The 16,279-nt window shown below is 43.4% G+C and overlaps 1 protein-coding gene across 15 annotated transcripts in view; it reads left to right on the forward strand.

The window, feature by feature from the left end:
- LOC116430874 (uncharacterized) overlaps nt 1-16,279 on the forward strand; it is a 375,145-nt gene that overhangs the window by 347,373 nt on the left and 11,493 nt on the right. For 14 of the 15 annotated variants that reach the window (XR_012998703.1, XR_012998704.1, XM_076368027.1 and 11 more), the window contains 2 exons: nt 12,296-12,386; nt 15,982-16,230. Coding sequence is in view for 13 of the 15 variants with exons in the window: in XM_076368027.1 (XP_076224142.1) it covers nt 12,296-12,386; nt 15,982-16,230 (340 nt within the window). In the remaining 2 variants the exon portion in view is untranslated. The remainder of the gene's footprint in view (nt 1-12,295; nt 12,387-15,981; nt 16,231-16,279) is intronic. The other variant, XM_076368034.1, reaches the window with a different exon arrangement.

Genomic DNA, 16,279 nt, shown 5'->3' on the forward strand with positions numbered 1-16,279 from the left:
TGGAACGATTAACTTAACGAATTCTCGTTAGTCAAATACTTCGTTTAGCTGTACAAATACTTCTTATCTCTCGCTTTCTTATCAACTCCAAATGTTACCCACATTTTTAACATTTTAACCTCTTGCGCTGACGACCAATTCAAAGATTCGATAGACTCTCGCGCGAAGAATCTTACTTTCAGTACATTCCTTTAGTTTATTCATAATTTAGTGTACACTGATACATTCCAGATCAGTGTAGCATATACAATGCAACAAGTCTATCGACGCGTAAATAGATCAATATCGCAGCAAAACCATCTTTAAGAAAGATATATCGCAAGGGGTTCAATTTAATGCTAAAATCTTCAAACGCGAAGAGCTGATACCATCACTCTGCCAACATCCACTCCGAAGGGGCTAATTACATTTACCTCCATCGCGAATAAAACGAATGACACTCGCGAAACGCGGAAACACGCGCGGCGGTGAACGCGTTAACAATCGCGTCACAAGCTCCCTCTTAGGACGCCTATTTAGCAGTCATTGTTCCCGAGCGTTGTTAATGGGTCCACTCGTCGCGCGCGAGGTCGCGTTGCCAGGCCGAGAATGGAAAATACAATTTCGTTTCTGGTCGGCGTGACAGTAACGTTGCCCTCGTAAAAAAAGGATAAACGCCGCCGCGCGGGCTTGGAATGTTTAATTTCTGCGCGGAGGACGAAGGATCCTGCGTTTAATCGAGCGGAGGACCGTCGTCGCCGGCCCAGAGACACAAAACCCCGGACCTTCCGGCAGCAGACGCCTCTCGTCCGCTAAACCGGCTGAGAATCACGCGCCGGCGAGCGCGCTTAACAGGCTGTTAGGTAATTTCCGCTGGCGTGGCAGGGCGCGATGTTTGCTCACGATTTTAAAACGCCGCGGGTCGCCCGTCGCGGGTGGCTCGCTGCGACACGTCCGCGCCGGAGGACAACGAACGCGCGATGACGAAGCGGCCGATCGATTTCTTTCCCTCGTTCCCTCCGCGCTGTGCTTGCTCGTTCGATAAGTTCATGACTGGAGTACGGATCATTGTGGGAGTTACTCTTCCTATAGCGTTCGTTCCGAGAATAGGACGAGGGAGAAATTGATTTTGTTGATTGGCTGATACACTACGATAGAGATAAAACAGGAATGCTGATGTTAAGAGAAGAATATTGCATGTGTTGTTATTGAGTTTCAATTAACACTGAAACTACCAGACAGGTCAAAATGACCCGTTCCCGATGTCTTCTTTTTGTAATTGTTAAAAAGATAACAGACGTTTCTCTGAAAAATTATTATAGAAATTGATTTGTCAATACGAAAACTGAATCGTAAATCAATTAGTCTCAATAGATACTCTTGGAATTTCTATAAAGAAATTTCAAAAAGTCAATTTAACTGTTCGGTGGTCTAGTGTTAAATCTGTACACACGTTGAAGAGATTTTGAGTGGAGAAGATTGAAGATCTGTTTTTTGGGTTGGTATGTTACAGACGTGTTTTTAAAGGTAGTTACATTAGTAGTCACCGTTTGCTTTGATATAGCGAAATTATGAAATTCAATATTCGTTGGATACCTTTGGTATAACGTGACTGAATATGGAATATTGAAATAAAATAGTTTTATCCATTGATTTGTGTGAGCTGTGTTTAATAGGATCAGTGGTTTAATCAGTATTTAAACATTTTAATCGTTAAAAATTAATGAATGTGTACAGCGGAGAAACTTTCGAATGTAATGGATTAATGAGAGTTATAAATAGGATGAAACTAGTTCCCCGTTCAGACAGACGTAAAAACCTTTACACGTGCATTTTTGGACATCAGTATGTACACGTAGAGTAGAATGGTGACTTTACAGTCAATCGTAAAACGAGGAACGCGGTATATAGAAATGTGGCGAAGTTATTGTCGAAATGACGGGTGAAAATCGAAAGTTCGCGGAGCAAATTGCAGTCCAGGATTCCCATCAGCGCTGGAAGGAGGACGAATTATTTCCGATTCCGTGAGTGGCCGGATTAGAGCAGCAACGTCGCGCGCGAACACGGAAATGATCGGTGAAAATTATTCAATTCCAAAGTCCACGGATGGAAATGGGAATTTCGATGGTAACGATCGAAAATTGCCACGAAATTATGGCCCGTCCGCGTGTCGGCTGCCATTAACGTCCAATTAGCTGCCATTTCCTCCCAACACTTTTCATTTTTCCGCGTAATTGCGAATCCTCCGCGCAGTTATACCGTAAAATATGACGCGCCACGCGTGCGTCGTTAAAGTATCACTGAACGACGCCCTGCGCCCCCCTCAAACCACGTTTCAAATCTTTATAAAATAATACGTAACGAAATTCGAATATAAATTGATTAGAATATAGTTCGAATCTCTTTCAACACAATTACCATTGTTACATCTTAAACAACTATATCGATAACACATGACAATCGATACTCAATACATTACAAAATCATTACATCGAATGTAATAAAATATTTTAACAATTGAATATTCCGTTAACTTCAAGATTAAGAAACCAGCGTAAAAACAATTTTGAAGACCATGATTTCGTTTGTTAAAGCATCAAATTCACGTCCGAAACGTTTCATAGAAGAATTTTTCCAGAGACCAAGGAACAATGCGTAATGAAACAAAAATTATTCGCAATAAATTTCCGTATAACACAATTACTATGACTGCATTTTAAAAATCTCGTATATCAATAACACGACAATCACTGCACAACGCATTACACAATCGTGACAATCCGACGCAATAAAATAGAATATTTTAACAATTGAAACTGCCGTTAGCTTAAAATTCATGAAACCAACGCGAAAACGAATTCAACGACCGTGATTTCGTTCGTTAAAGTATCAAATGCGCGGCCGAAATATTTCATAGAACAATTTTCCCCAAGATCGTGGAAACAATGCGTGATTGAACGGCGGCGTACGATGCTATTGTAAAAACGGGTTTAATAGCCGGGTGGAAGTTTCGGTCGTGGTTCGTATTCGTTCGGCTTGGCCCGGCATTGTTCTATTCCCGGGACACGTTCGGCGTTATTGCGTTTCGCAGGATCGAGCCGCCGCCATACCGCTCTATGACGGCCGCCGCGCCGCAGCGCAGCGCCGTTCAATTTATTTTACCGAATACAGTTTTACGAGTGCCTGTTAAGCACGGTTACCATCGCATTGTATTAGCCAGATACACGGCACCGTTTATTACAGGTTTTATGACCGGCGACCGTGGCCCTACTCTGTTTCCCTGCGCCCTTTCGTACTCTCGTCTCCTTTTGTCGTCGCTGCGCTCTCGTAAACACCGACGCACTCGCCGGCGCGTGTGTTTGCGCTCAACGTCCACGAAAATGTAATCGACGGTTATCGTTCACGGATCCGATGAATCGGTTTTCCGCGTTGATTGAAGGGGTCCTCTGGGCCGGAGGGTCGAAAAAATCGAACTTTTGCCCGTGCATTTTCTTTCAATCGCCGCACTGCTAACGCCAGATTCACCGAATCCGCCGATTTAACGGATTTTTAGCTTCCCGTTGGACGTTGTGTTTCAAATATTTTTCGTCGACTTTGATTCACTTTTTTCACAAGTTTCTTAACGAGATTCACAAGTAGCTTAACGTGGAAATTCGCGACGGTGATAGTAAGGATACGGTATTTTAGATGAAAGTGAAATAATTCGAAGAGCAAAGAGAATATAGTATGGGAGAAAATGTTTTGAGAGGAGCGTAAACTGTTTGATGACAAGGTTTATTGTTTTAATTTCAGCGTACGAAAGGAAATTTCATTTCCGACGTTTCGAAGGCAAATTCGTCGCGCAGATCGTTAACAAGTCCGATGGGATGACATCGATTCACCGGCGTTATCGTTGCCATTTGATCAAAGCTGTCATAAACGATGATAATCGAGCATTCGGTAGATTGAAAATTGGGGTAGATTTCGGTTCTCATAATAGGACCCCACGAACGTCACGCCATCCCGTCCGATAAACGAAACCTTTGTGGGAAAACAGTCCGGCGAGCAACGGACGATTATTATCGCCCTTCGATGGGGCTACGGCATCACGAAGATAAACCATCAATTCCCATGCACCATGGAAATATACATTCTATTTCACGAGCGTCACGTGTTTGATCCGTGAAATGTGAAATTTTCGTGCTCGCGTCCCTGTAAAATTGATCGCGGCCGCACCGCAGCGGACATCGCACGAGCTGTAACTGATCCTGTGAACCGAGAATCGTTGAAAAAACTGTCAGTTCATATGAACTAGATCATACTTGTTCCATTGAAATATACACCATTTTACGTGCAATGTTTACGAAGGAGAGTAATCTAAATTAATCTACATTCTCTTTCAACCAATTAATTTAAACATGCGAAACGTATAATACGCATAGGATTTTGTCTTTGTACCATTCTATAAAAATTGCAAATTACTTATAGATTCACAGTCCAATTATGAATTAAAAACTGACATTCGTTTAATTGATAGGAATATATGTTAGTGTAACTATGTTTTAAACTGAAAAATTGCTTGTCTGTTGTAACAATTATCTTAAATACTGTAAAGGAGGTATGATGTCTGATCATAGACAACATTCGGCCATGAAGGATTAAAAGGTCATTGTTATGGAAAGGCGAAAGAAGTCTCCCCCGCAGCAAACATAAAAATGGAACAGCTTTTGTCGCTGAAAGTAGGGTTTACCTTGAGCCAGCTGCGTGTCAGACGAAAGCACGGCCCCGTTTAATAAACCAGCCATTATCGTGTCACCGGTCTCCGTCGTGTCATGTCCGCTGTCAACCTTTATTGTCGCCTTCTGAGAAAAGACTCTGCGGCCACCCTCGGCCCACAACCCGCGTTTGACTTTGGTTGTCGCGGGCGCGTCGCCCCAATGCAATCCGTACAACCGCATTGCGAGACGCTTTACCCTATATTTCAGTCACTTTCCGCCAGTCGCGAACAAATTATGGCACTTCTACGGTTCTAAGAAACAATGAGGCTTCTGTCTGATTGGAAACCACCTCGGCGACTTCGATCGTTCCTCGGCGAAACTAGATCACGGACATTCGTTTTCTTGCTCCGTTCATTATGTATAACGTTACTCGACAAGCATTGTATTATGAGACGTTTATTTTACATTTAGAGAATTTAGCAATAATAATTTACGTAATAGTGGCATCTCGGTAAATGGGAAATTGTATTAAAGAGAAATAAAAATTTTGGTAACTTGGTAATTTTGTATTTTGAGAACTTTACACTCTCGCAGTTTCGTAACTTTATAACTTTGTATCTTTGCAACTTTGTATCCTTGAAAGTCCGCAACTATGCAACATAAAACTTCTGAATTCTAAACCTTGCGGCTTTGCAATCTTGCAGTTCGTTTAGTTTTATTAACTCGCAACTTCGGAACCTTTTAATTTTATAAAATCGAAACTTCGCGATTCCGTTGAACACTAAGGATACCGAAAATATAATACCGTGAATGAAAGAAACACGAAACCACGTTGAGGTAGTATGCGGGGAACGATTTCTGCGCTGAAGCGACGACACGCGATCGTTTCAGACTTCGTCGAACGTTTCGCTCAAAAGGAAATCTTGGTGGCCGGTGGTGGCCGGTGTACTAGCGTCGAGTAATTATTGTTTACACGTTAGATCGGACCCGTGTGATAGAGGGGCACGCACGTTTACGCACGCGTGAGCTGTGCAAACGCAGACGGTGGCTAAGGTAAACAGGTATCCGCGAATATATTATTGAATCGCGTGGGGCGGGTGTTAAAGCCGCCCCTGCGGCGATGGCGTGCCTTTGTGTGCCGGCGCCATTATCGTACGCCGAAATTATTACGCACGCCGGTGTCGACTCGTGGCTGCGTGAACACTGGCCCGTCTCCACACTCACGATTCTTCCACCTGAGATCTCTCGACAGCGACCAGATTGTTATTGCTTCCTCGTGGTTTGCCTGTAAACGCTTGGCACACCTACCGGCGATTATTTAGTGATCTTTTAAAGATTAATGGCTAACAGCTGAGGAGTTTTTCAGGAAGTTTACAATGGAAACAAAAATTATAATTGTAAATGAATAAACCATGTTGTTTAACATAATATAGTTAAGTAAGTTTCTTAGGATTACTGTGTTGAAGAATATAATGACACATCTTTTCGATGGTAAATAGTGGAAATTTCTTTTTGATAGATCTATTATAATCATTGAGAAGCCCAAAAGACACCTTTTGAAATGTTAACTTTTATCTTTGTTTTCCAGATTTAGTCGTATATTCTGAATTGACTTCTCGACTTTTCCAATAACGATTATACAATTAAGCATAGGAAATGTCCACAATTCCATCGAGGAAAAATTATTAGACTGAGAAATTAATTTTAAGTTATAGTTTCGAAAGGTGTCTGTTGAGACCTTCGGTAGAAATAGTGTTAATACGTTTTCTGTTTTTTATGTGTATTTAAAAATTGATTTTCTCGATGACATGTTGAATAATTTTGTTAAATCTAAGAGATACAAGAATGTTAAGATAGCAGTTACTGTAAAAGAAGTCTTGACATGTTTATTTGACACTTTAGCTACCTGTGGTTACTCAGTCATTACTTTTGAGATAGGAAGATAGGAATTTTTTCATAAATTTTTCAACAACAGTTACAATTTATCTTTATTTGTTACTTGTGTAATTGATATATTAAGCATTGCTTCTTTTACGACTCGTATCCAATGTTTATTCAGCAAGGTTTGAACAGAACTGATTATAAATTAGAATAGACGTGTACTCGTGAAAATCGTATAATACCGACTGTTTTATTCTTTAGCATTTTTGTTTATACTGTTCAGTGCAAAAGTTCTTACTTTGCGAAGGCCAGAAACAGAAAAGTATAAAGAAAATAGTATTACCACGAGTTTATCAGGAATTCAAGTAGTTCAGGTACGTTATATCCCAGACACTTGAGAGGCACTCAGTTTCCACTCTTAAGTAGATACAGACGAACGCTCAGACATACTTTCATTCTTCTTACTCAAAGTTGAACGCGAACGTAAAGTTTTATTCTCATGAATTTTCACTTATTATTCATATCTCCATAGATATAAAGAAAAAAGATAGAAATATTTTATGGTCGCTTATTCCCTTCGCCTTTTACTCTCTAACTTTTAATTCGAAGTGATCAGTTTCCAATGTTTTCAACGCGACGATATGAAGAACGATAAATTTCATCTATAATAATCGCAGCGACAAAACCAATCTTTTACGAAGAGTGTTTCCGCCATGGGAAGAGAAAAACCGATTCGTCCGTTTTTCCAATTTATCGCTGAAGTATTGGCGACATTTAACAACCACGAACCGCCTTGTAACAATACATCTTGCGGGAGACGTGTTCGCCGTTGAAAAATACCCGCGATCCGACTCAATTCACCCGAAACGAGATTAATGGTTCGCCGAGAATGTTTTCTGTCGCTGAAAGAAGTGGCTCGGCTCGGCGAACGGAAACACGAGAACTTGATCAATTCTCTAGGAGCCAGCGAACGCAGGCTTGGCAATTATTGCCACCCCGCGTTCGGTTACAATAGGGACTATGGTGAATTATGTCTAACTGAACAATTCCCTTTCCACGTATACACCCACACATTAGCCATTCTTGCGTTCAAATTTATTTACTTCAACTTCCTCCTTCATTCTTACAACGAACAACATGAATTAAAAAATTCATTAGCCAATACCAAAGACCTGCGTCTTGTATCAAACCAGATTTAATTTCCTAATAACTAAATCTTGCCAAGAGGAATGTGCTCGAAACACATACATATTCCTATTGTCCATTTCATCTTTGCAAAACGTTCGAAACTTGGAACACTTCCAAAATATTAATCAATCCCAAAACCAACTGGCATCAACAACTCCCATACATCAACTTGCCAGGTTGTGAACTAATTTTACCGATTGTTCCCGGTGTTCGCCGAACGCAAGACGCGGAACCTCGTTACCGCGAGATTCGAAGACATTAACGGTGCCAAGTGTTCGCGTAATTCGACTTGCCAACCCCCCCGCGCCCCTTTCAGCGGGGCTCGTCCATGAGAGGGACTCTATCGCCAGTCAGGGGGCCACATGGCAGCGGCCAGCCGTTTCCCGTGATTTACCGGTATTGCCGCGCAAACTCGATTATAATGATGCAGGAACACGCCGCGTCGAGTTACAACGCCGGACTTTCATTAAACGATAATCATCTTTCCGGTCGTCTCGCCGGAAACCGCCCGCCTTCCGCGCATTGTCCCGGCGCGGCGCCGCTCGGACTTTTATCACGGTCCAGACACTTTCGCCCGTGGAAAGCCTGCGACAGTCGTGGAACAGGGTGGAAGTTTGTTCTCAATTAAATTGAACCGAGGTCTCCTCTCCGAGCTGCGGGCCACCATTCACGCTTTGGTGGGCTCTTAACAAGTATGGGTTTTTAGCTACGATCCTTCGAGGACATGTTAATGGCTGTGGACATATATTTTGGATATGTTAGTATGGCGAAGTTTGTAATACCTGTTTGGAGAATATATGTGACTTTCGCATATTTAAATGATTAACGACTATCATGACCGGGTAATTACAGTGACTTATTTGAAACTTTTTATATACAAATGGGAAGAATACATTTCTTACTTTTGTAACTGTAGAAATGGACAAGCTTATTTTACCATGTCTTGAAAAAGTGTCTTCGTTGGTTCTATACTTGCAAAACGAAGATTCTGAAATGTGTCGATTTGATTCGATTGATGGTTCTAGTGTTGTGTTGCGAATAAAAATAGAATATCTTGATAGAAATGTATCCGAATTTTTATTGTAGATTTTGTATGAACTGGACAGTGTTGAAATCTATGTAAAGTAATATTCGAGTACGTTGTGCGAAGTCGAATTTCAGTCAGAATTGAATTCTGAGTATTTCACTTGGAGTGATAAATGAGAAAAATGATCTGTTTAGCGGAAAGATCTTAGGTTCACAGTGGAACAGACATAATTCGTGGGGTCTTGAGAAAGTGCGGCCTGGGGTTGGCGCGCTTACTGAATTCCCAAGGCTGCAATCTTGATTATCCATCGTATAACTAGCTCGCTGACAATCGTTGTTCTGTTTGCGCTTATAATTACTGTTTGCGGAGCATTGTTCTTAAGCCGAGCGCTCGGAATGGCACCCCAGTTGATAAGTTACTGGGAATCACCGTCGAAAGTCCCCCATTTCGTCGGTGGAATCGACCGCGGGGTAAAACTCTAATGAAGGAGGTTACGAGGTTACTTCTGGATCCTCTGAATTATTGCGCGAACCTCGTCAGAGGGTTACAGCTCCTTCGTTTGTTAGCATTCATGGACCGTTTGTATAAATTTTCAGTCTGTTCCGCTCAAACCACTGGCAAGGATAGCCTTTCCATCGCCGCCGACAAGATGGCGGCTCGTTTTCGGAGAAATTAGACTAGAACCTTAAGGAGAAAATTCTTCGATCACATCAACCAAAATGCATAATAAAATACGTAATAAAAACTTTTATTAAGTACACAACTTTGAAAAATTAAAAAATTCAATAATAACTGTATATTTCTTTAATAGTATCTCTTGAAATGGAAAAAGATAGTATTTACAATAATAAACTAAATAATAAACATGCTAGTCTTCATAGATCAAGCGAGTGCATCAGTAACTTCTTATTTTCAGTCACAAATTCAATGATTTTGTGAAAGATAATCTACAATTTCCATGTAGTTGTAAAAAATCGAGTGTGTAGAAGACGTATCTCAGCGTATGAAATTTATGCGGTAGCCTAATAAGCGCCGAAATGAAAATGCGTCGAGCGGGACCGTCACGAGGGAGGTCGAGCGATAACGGAATAAGAAGGCGGATAGGCGAAGCGTTGTTTCCGTAGCCGAGCTGCGCGTTAATAAACCCGGCCGCGGTTTATCTTTAGCTAAGGCCCGATCGGACGGTTCAATCTGCCGAAGACCATTTTCATAATCGTTTCAGAAGCACATTAAGAGTTAAGGTAAACTGAAAACTTTAACGAGCGGAGTTTTAAGCCGATTAAACGTCCTCGAACTCTCCTCGAATGTACACAGACTCCGAACAGGACTGAACAAGCAAGTTCGCCGGGGACAATCAGCTTATTCGCGGAGTTTCTTTTCACGATCCGATGTGTACACAAATGAATCTTCTATGAGACGACGCGACGCCGGAGCGGGAATGCCGACGGTCGAATCGAGTCGGAGCGCAAAGTAATTGGAATCGAGCTGCCGTTCATTATATTCCGCGCCAGAACTTTAATTACCGTCATCGTTTTCAACCTGTCTGTTCGAATAACTTTATACGCTACCATTTGCAATTTTCATTAAACAACTACAGACGTTCTATCAACTCCGCATATTTTTCAACCAACCAACCGAATTCGGTTAATTAAATCTTGCGCACTGTCCAGGTAATTTGATATTCCCCGTGTTAATATTGAAATTCAATTAAGGAAACGTGGTGTATAGAGAACAGGATGCTTGGGATAAAAATATTGAATTTCATTGTATTTTATACGCAGATGAACGAACGAGACTCTATCGTTTCTCGAATATTGCCGATAGTAAATCGGATTCGTTACGAGCGTAAAGGGAATCGTGATTCTCAGCTCTGAAAGGCGATGCCACGCTGAAGGGACGTAGCTGGAACACGCGATTACAGAATAAAACTGTATCCATTGGTAGCTGTACGCCTGAGGATGGCAGCCGAATGTCCCTAAGTAATTGCCAATTAATCTTCATTAAACCCTTCCGCGTGACTGCAGATGGCTCCGGTGATAGAAAACAATTGCAGGCTGCCCCGAAAGTCGACAGTTAGTTCGAAAGTTGGCTCGGGGAAACGCTAGAAGCAGGAAACGTGGCACAGTGAAGAGGCGAGCGAGGGAAAGGGTGTTGCCGAGCGTTGAGGAAAGCCCTCGGTCCGTCTCCCTCGAAAAGCTTAAATCGGCCTCGTATCTCAGCCTCCCGGGAAACCCTCCTCTTGTATCTCTAATCAGATCATTAAGCCCGCGGAGCGTACGCATGAAGAAATTTGTCGGGGAAAGTCGCGCGAGCGGGGGCGTCACGCGCGAATCACCGCCCCAAGCAAAGGAAACGGATAATCGAATCAACATCGACGGAGCTCCGTAGATTTTTCCTCGCGATCGCATCCCTTCGCGCGTCTTGGGTAAACTCGGTTCACGACGGGTCATTAGCTTTGGAGCTGGTATAGGAATACTTTGAAACAGACCCAGAGACTCTGTGGTCCATGGTTGAAAATGAAGTCGCAATGGTAACTGCAACTGAGCTAATTAGAGCTGTGACTTATTAAATACCCGGGTATAGCAAAAGTACCTGGTTATTCGATGAGATAGTATGTACGTGGGTACTCGAGTTTTTACTCGAGGTTTTACAAATAATTTCGGTTACTAGATCTATTATATGTGTATTATGTATATGTTATATATGTATTATATATGTACTATCCTACACAACATTCGTATTTTCGAAAGAGCACTTAATTGAGTATGAAAGAAATCCTCGAGTATTTTTACTCGATACTCTACTTGTGTTATCCTGATATTCAGGTAATGTAATCAGGTCATTAGTAAAAATATAACAATGAATTATTTGAAAATTAAACAAAGATTTATAATTATTTATAAGATCTTATAAGATACTCGGGTAGCCGAGTACTCGGCTATCTCATGAGATTTCCGGGTAATTTAGCTCTCCACGAGTAAACCGGTTATGTATAATATATTTATAATTATGTATAATCTAAATGAGAATTAATTTTTATACTACTAACTGCGTACCATATTTGTGGGAAGAATGGGAAATTCAGCGGAGTGAAACAGAGCGTCGATAACGAAATTGAAATAAGCGAAGCGCTTGTTGCAGACTTTATTTCGTTACGTTTCGTTTGCCTGTATGTTTGATAATTATTTATATTGTCGAAAAATAATTATTTATATTCGTATAGCGTATAACATTGACTGTGAGTATTCCGTGTGCCTTTTATAAGCACCCCCGAAAACGCGTAAATACGCGCAAACATTATTCCAGCGTTCGTTTCGTTTATCGGATTCATTGAATTTCCAAATATGAATAATTTACGGTAGAGTTGACGCGCTGAAGGCAAACGAAACGAGCGTAACAACGGTCTCGAGTTCGCCCAAACGGCCGAAAGAAATCGAGGGACGGCCGCGGCTCTTTCAATTAGAATCTTTTCGTCGGGAATTAAAATTGGACTGCCCCTTCAAGCGTGTCTGATTTGTTGCAGGATGGAGGAGACGTCCCGGGGGTTGCTGCAACACAAGCACAGGGCCGAGCAGCTGAAGCAAGAGAAGACCGCGCTCACGCTTTCTTACGAGGTAAGTTCCGTGAGACTTCAAGCATTAATAATTTCATCCGGTATGCGTGGATCAGGAATAATTAATTTTCACCGCTCGAAAATGTGCTCCTCCCCGATTCAATTAAAATATGATACGTTGCTCCCTTCAAGAAATACTCTTGGATCTTCGTCCAGCGAAAATCTCTCGTCACTCTTAACAGTTCAACTTATCGACACTATCGTCCATAAATCTCTTCAAAACTTCGCAAACGAAACGAGAGAAAAAACAAAGGAACTACCAAACACAGATTTACTCCGAAACGACTCAAAACTCGAACAAGCAATATCAGATCGAACGTCCTGCTCGTAGAGACTGTTCTTTTTCTCCTCGGCCGATTGCCCGTTCGGTTCATCCGCTGTCAGATAATCGAAAATTCGCATGCAGAGATCAATTCTCGGCCGATTCGAGTCTCTCCGGCTGTCAGAGAATAGAATTATCTTGCGCAGTTGCGAAGTAACTTCTCGACGGAAAATCGGGAGCCATTGAGAACAGAAGGCTCGTAGGGGTGGATGGGTTGGCGGGAAACGGCGATTGAGGGGCGGGGAGCGGAATGTTGTTCGCTTCGAAAGTAAAATCGAACGGGCCGTAGAGAACTCTTGCCGGCGTGTGCTCGGTTCCTCGTAGCCGATAGAGGGATTTTCAGGGGTTCTGGCATCGGTGGGGCGACGCCGACATTGAACCCGGGGGGGAGATCGAGCGGCGATCGATAATAAACGGTATTTCGTGGGGGCAGTGATGCACACCCCTCGTCCCTTGAATCTACGACTCTTTTAGAAGCAAACCGGCCGTGAACGAGATAGTGCGTACATTCTAAGGGTTCCCGGTAAATGCCGAGCGTTTACTGTTCCTCCCTTTTCATTGCAGCGCGCAGCTTCGCGCTGGGCGGTGCGGCGGCTGCGTTACTTTGTTAAGTCAGGAATATTGGCCGTTGGCAAATACGTGGACGCGCCCGGTTATTGCGACCCGAGCTGCGATATGAACTGGAAATTGTTGTATTCGCTCGGATCTTATACAGCGCGATCCAAAATAGCTGATATAGTGGGACACGTGAAATTTTGCGTGGGCGCCATGTGTGTTGTCTTTATCCATTTCGTTACGTAATGAAACTGGGAAGCATTGTAAAAGAAAATGAAGGGAATCATAGAAGCTCGTAACGTTTTAGTGAATATAAATTCAATATTGAATTTATTTACAGGAGATACTACTTTCGAAACGATAATTCAAACTTTACGAACGATTCCGAGCTCACTCGGAACATATTAATACAATCATTCAAGAAGAGGGAGACAACCCCTAGCTCTTCAGGAGTCCACCATTCGTACCATTCCACGGAATGACGGCGGACGTTATCGAGGAACTAATGGAAACGTCAGACCGAAATGTCTGTCCCGCCGTAGGACGGATAAGTCTATACCAGCCGCGATTTGTTTAAACGCGTCGGGATCTCATATCCCGTGAGCTGTTGCTCGAGGGCGTCGATAAAAGTAAACGAAACAAATTGTATCATTCGATACCGGAGCGGCGTTCAAGACCGTTGTCTAGCCTCGTGCCGGCTGCCAGGGACAATCGCGCGTGGCGAGTCGCACGCAGGACACAATAATGGGCCGCCTGGCCCGTACCCGAACGATTGTTATTGGACGACGGGCTAGCTTTTCCCTTTTTTGTTTGTTTCAACGACAGTGTCATCGTGTCCCCCGAGCTACCGTAGTCGCACGAAAAGGAAAATGGCCGCGACAATAAACGCTCGATCGGCACGCGAGAGAGTCCGAGGATGTCTCGTTATCTGGCCGTGCTCATCGACAACAGGGGCAACGTTCCGCGATACAGCGCTCCCATAGTACCGCGCCGGAGGCGGGGTAAAATCGGATGAGCCACTCGAACGGATATAAATTTAAGGAGAGCATCGCGGAATTGAAATCGCGTTCATACCGAACCCCTCCTGGGGATTCCGTTCGATCGAATGAAGGATGAGTAAGCTCGATTTAACGTTAAGTACGCCCGTTTATCGGCTGGCCGGCGGCTCTCGAAGGCCGAACGCTTTCATTGTGTTTCGTTGCCCCGGGATTGATCGATTTTGTATAACTGTAGCTTCCGATTTCTCTAAAATTGATCAAATATCATTCTTCATCTTTAGTTTTAGTTTAACCCTAATCGGATCACGATGTCACTTTGAGTCACATTTGAACTTTTTACTTAAATTTTTTGATTATTTCATATTGCTTTTCCAAAAGTTTTTTTGGGCTTTTAATATTTGGGCCTTATAAACAAAAACAATAACATTTTAATCATTCCTTTTATTCTCATAAGTGAGTGAGAGTCACATCGTGGTACGATTCGTTACGAAAACACGTGGTAGGATTATGGTTAAAATGAACAATTTCCTATTCCTATTAGAAGCTTGCGGAATAAAGTTGTTACGTTTCTCTTTGCTTGATTCGTCGTGATTTCATTAATCAAGTCGCGTGCGCGCAAATATTCATATTGCGCGACGTACAACGCGACAAACAAACAGGTAAGCGCTCGAATACCAGTGAACGCGTAAGACAGAAGCTATTCGCACAATTAATGTTATTGTACACTTTCCATTAAGCGTCGCGCGTTCAACCCCCGTTCCCACGTCCATTATTCCCTCACCGCCGGGCAAATACGTCTTCGTGGTTCGATGCGTCTCGAGGTGACACGCTGCGAGCTTCCGCCCGCCCGCCGACGCGACGCGACGCGACGGGACGCTTTCTCAAGCCGTTAACCGCCGCGGTGACACCGCTTCAAAATTAGATTAGAAATTTCACGAGGCCGATGCGTGCAATTTAGAGGAGCACGGAAGCGGCAGTCTGTCTTCCGTCGGTGCGACGATAAATTACCGCGGGAGGCTCGCGTACTTACACGCGGAATAGAGGGAAAATCTGCGGGAGGTGGACCGAGGGTGAGAATAGGGGAAAACCCGGTGACGAAGAGAGAGAGAGAGAGAGGAAGGGAGAAAGAGAGTAAGAGAAAGAGAAATGGCGGCGAGGAGTCAGATGTGCCGCGGGGAGAATTCCAAGAAGCGGCCAGTTTGTATTTTTATTTTCCCCCGGGCCGGGATGACAGAAAATCGTTGGCCTCCCTTCACTTTCGGAAGAAGAAAGGGGGTGTAGACATTAGCAGGGGCCGCCTGGCTGGCACGACTGTTATAAATCAGACACACGCACCCTCTATTAGCACCCCTGTCTACGACAGGTCTCCGCAGCCCTAATTTAACGTTAAACGCCTTTCTGCTAATAACGCTCGGTCGTGTTATTAACTCCTGCCGGCACGGCGGACTGCAGTGGGCACGATCCGCGAAAAAATGTACACCTGGCGATGGAGTGGTCTTGATCCTCCTGGAGGACGTTGTAAGAGTTGGACGCTTCGGTTCCAGTTAGGGGATACAGTCTTTGTTGGGTGAAATGTAAACCAACCGATTGTACAGGAATCACGTATCATGTTTCCGTAATTTGTCGATAACCGATGAAACTTACTTATCGAAATTCAGTTGAAAAGGACTGTAATTCAACGATGGTTTTTATAGTACTCTTTTCTGTTTGTTTGCAAACAGGCACGTGTACATCAATACCAAGCACAGATCTCGAAGTTGCAGCTGGAGAACGAGTCGATGAGGGGTCAGCTGCGCGGCTTGGAGGCTGCTTGTGCTGGTGAAGTGCATGCTGCACTGGTGGCACGTCTGGCGACCTTGGAAACTGAACACGCCGCGTTGGCACGGGACGCTGACGCTCAGCGTCGCCAATACGAGCGGTGCCTGGACGACGTCGCCAACCAGGTGGTCCGCGCCCTTCTATCCCAAAAGGTTCATTGCTATGCTCTCGTTACCACGTCCTCAACTTGTCTTTCTCTGT

This window comes from Nomia melanderi, chromosome 5 (assembly GCF_051020985.1).
Source record: "Nomia melanderi isolate GNS246 chromosome 5, iyNomMela1, whole genome shotgun sequence".
In the NCBI taxonomy this organism is placed as follows: domain Eukaryota; kingdom Metazoa; phylum Arthropoda; class Insecta; order Hymenoptera; family Halictidae; genus Nomia; species Nomia melanderi.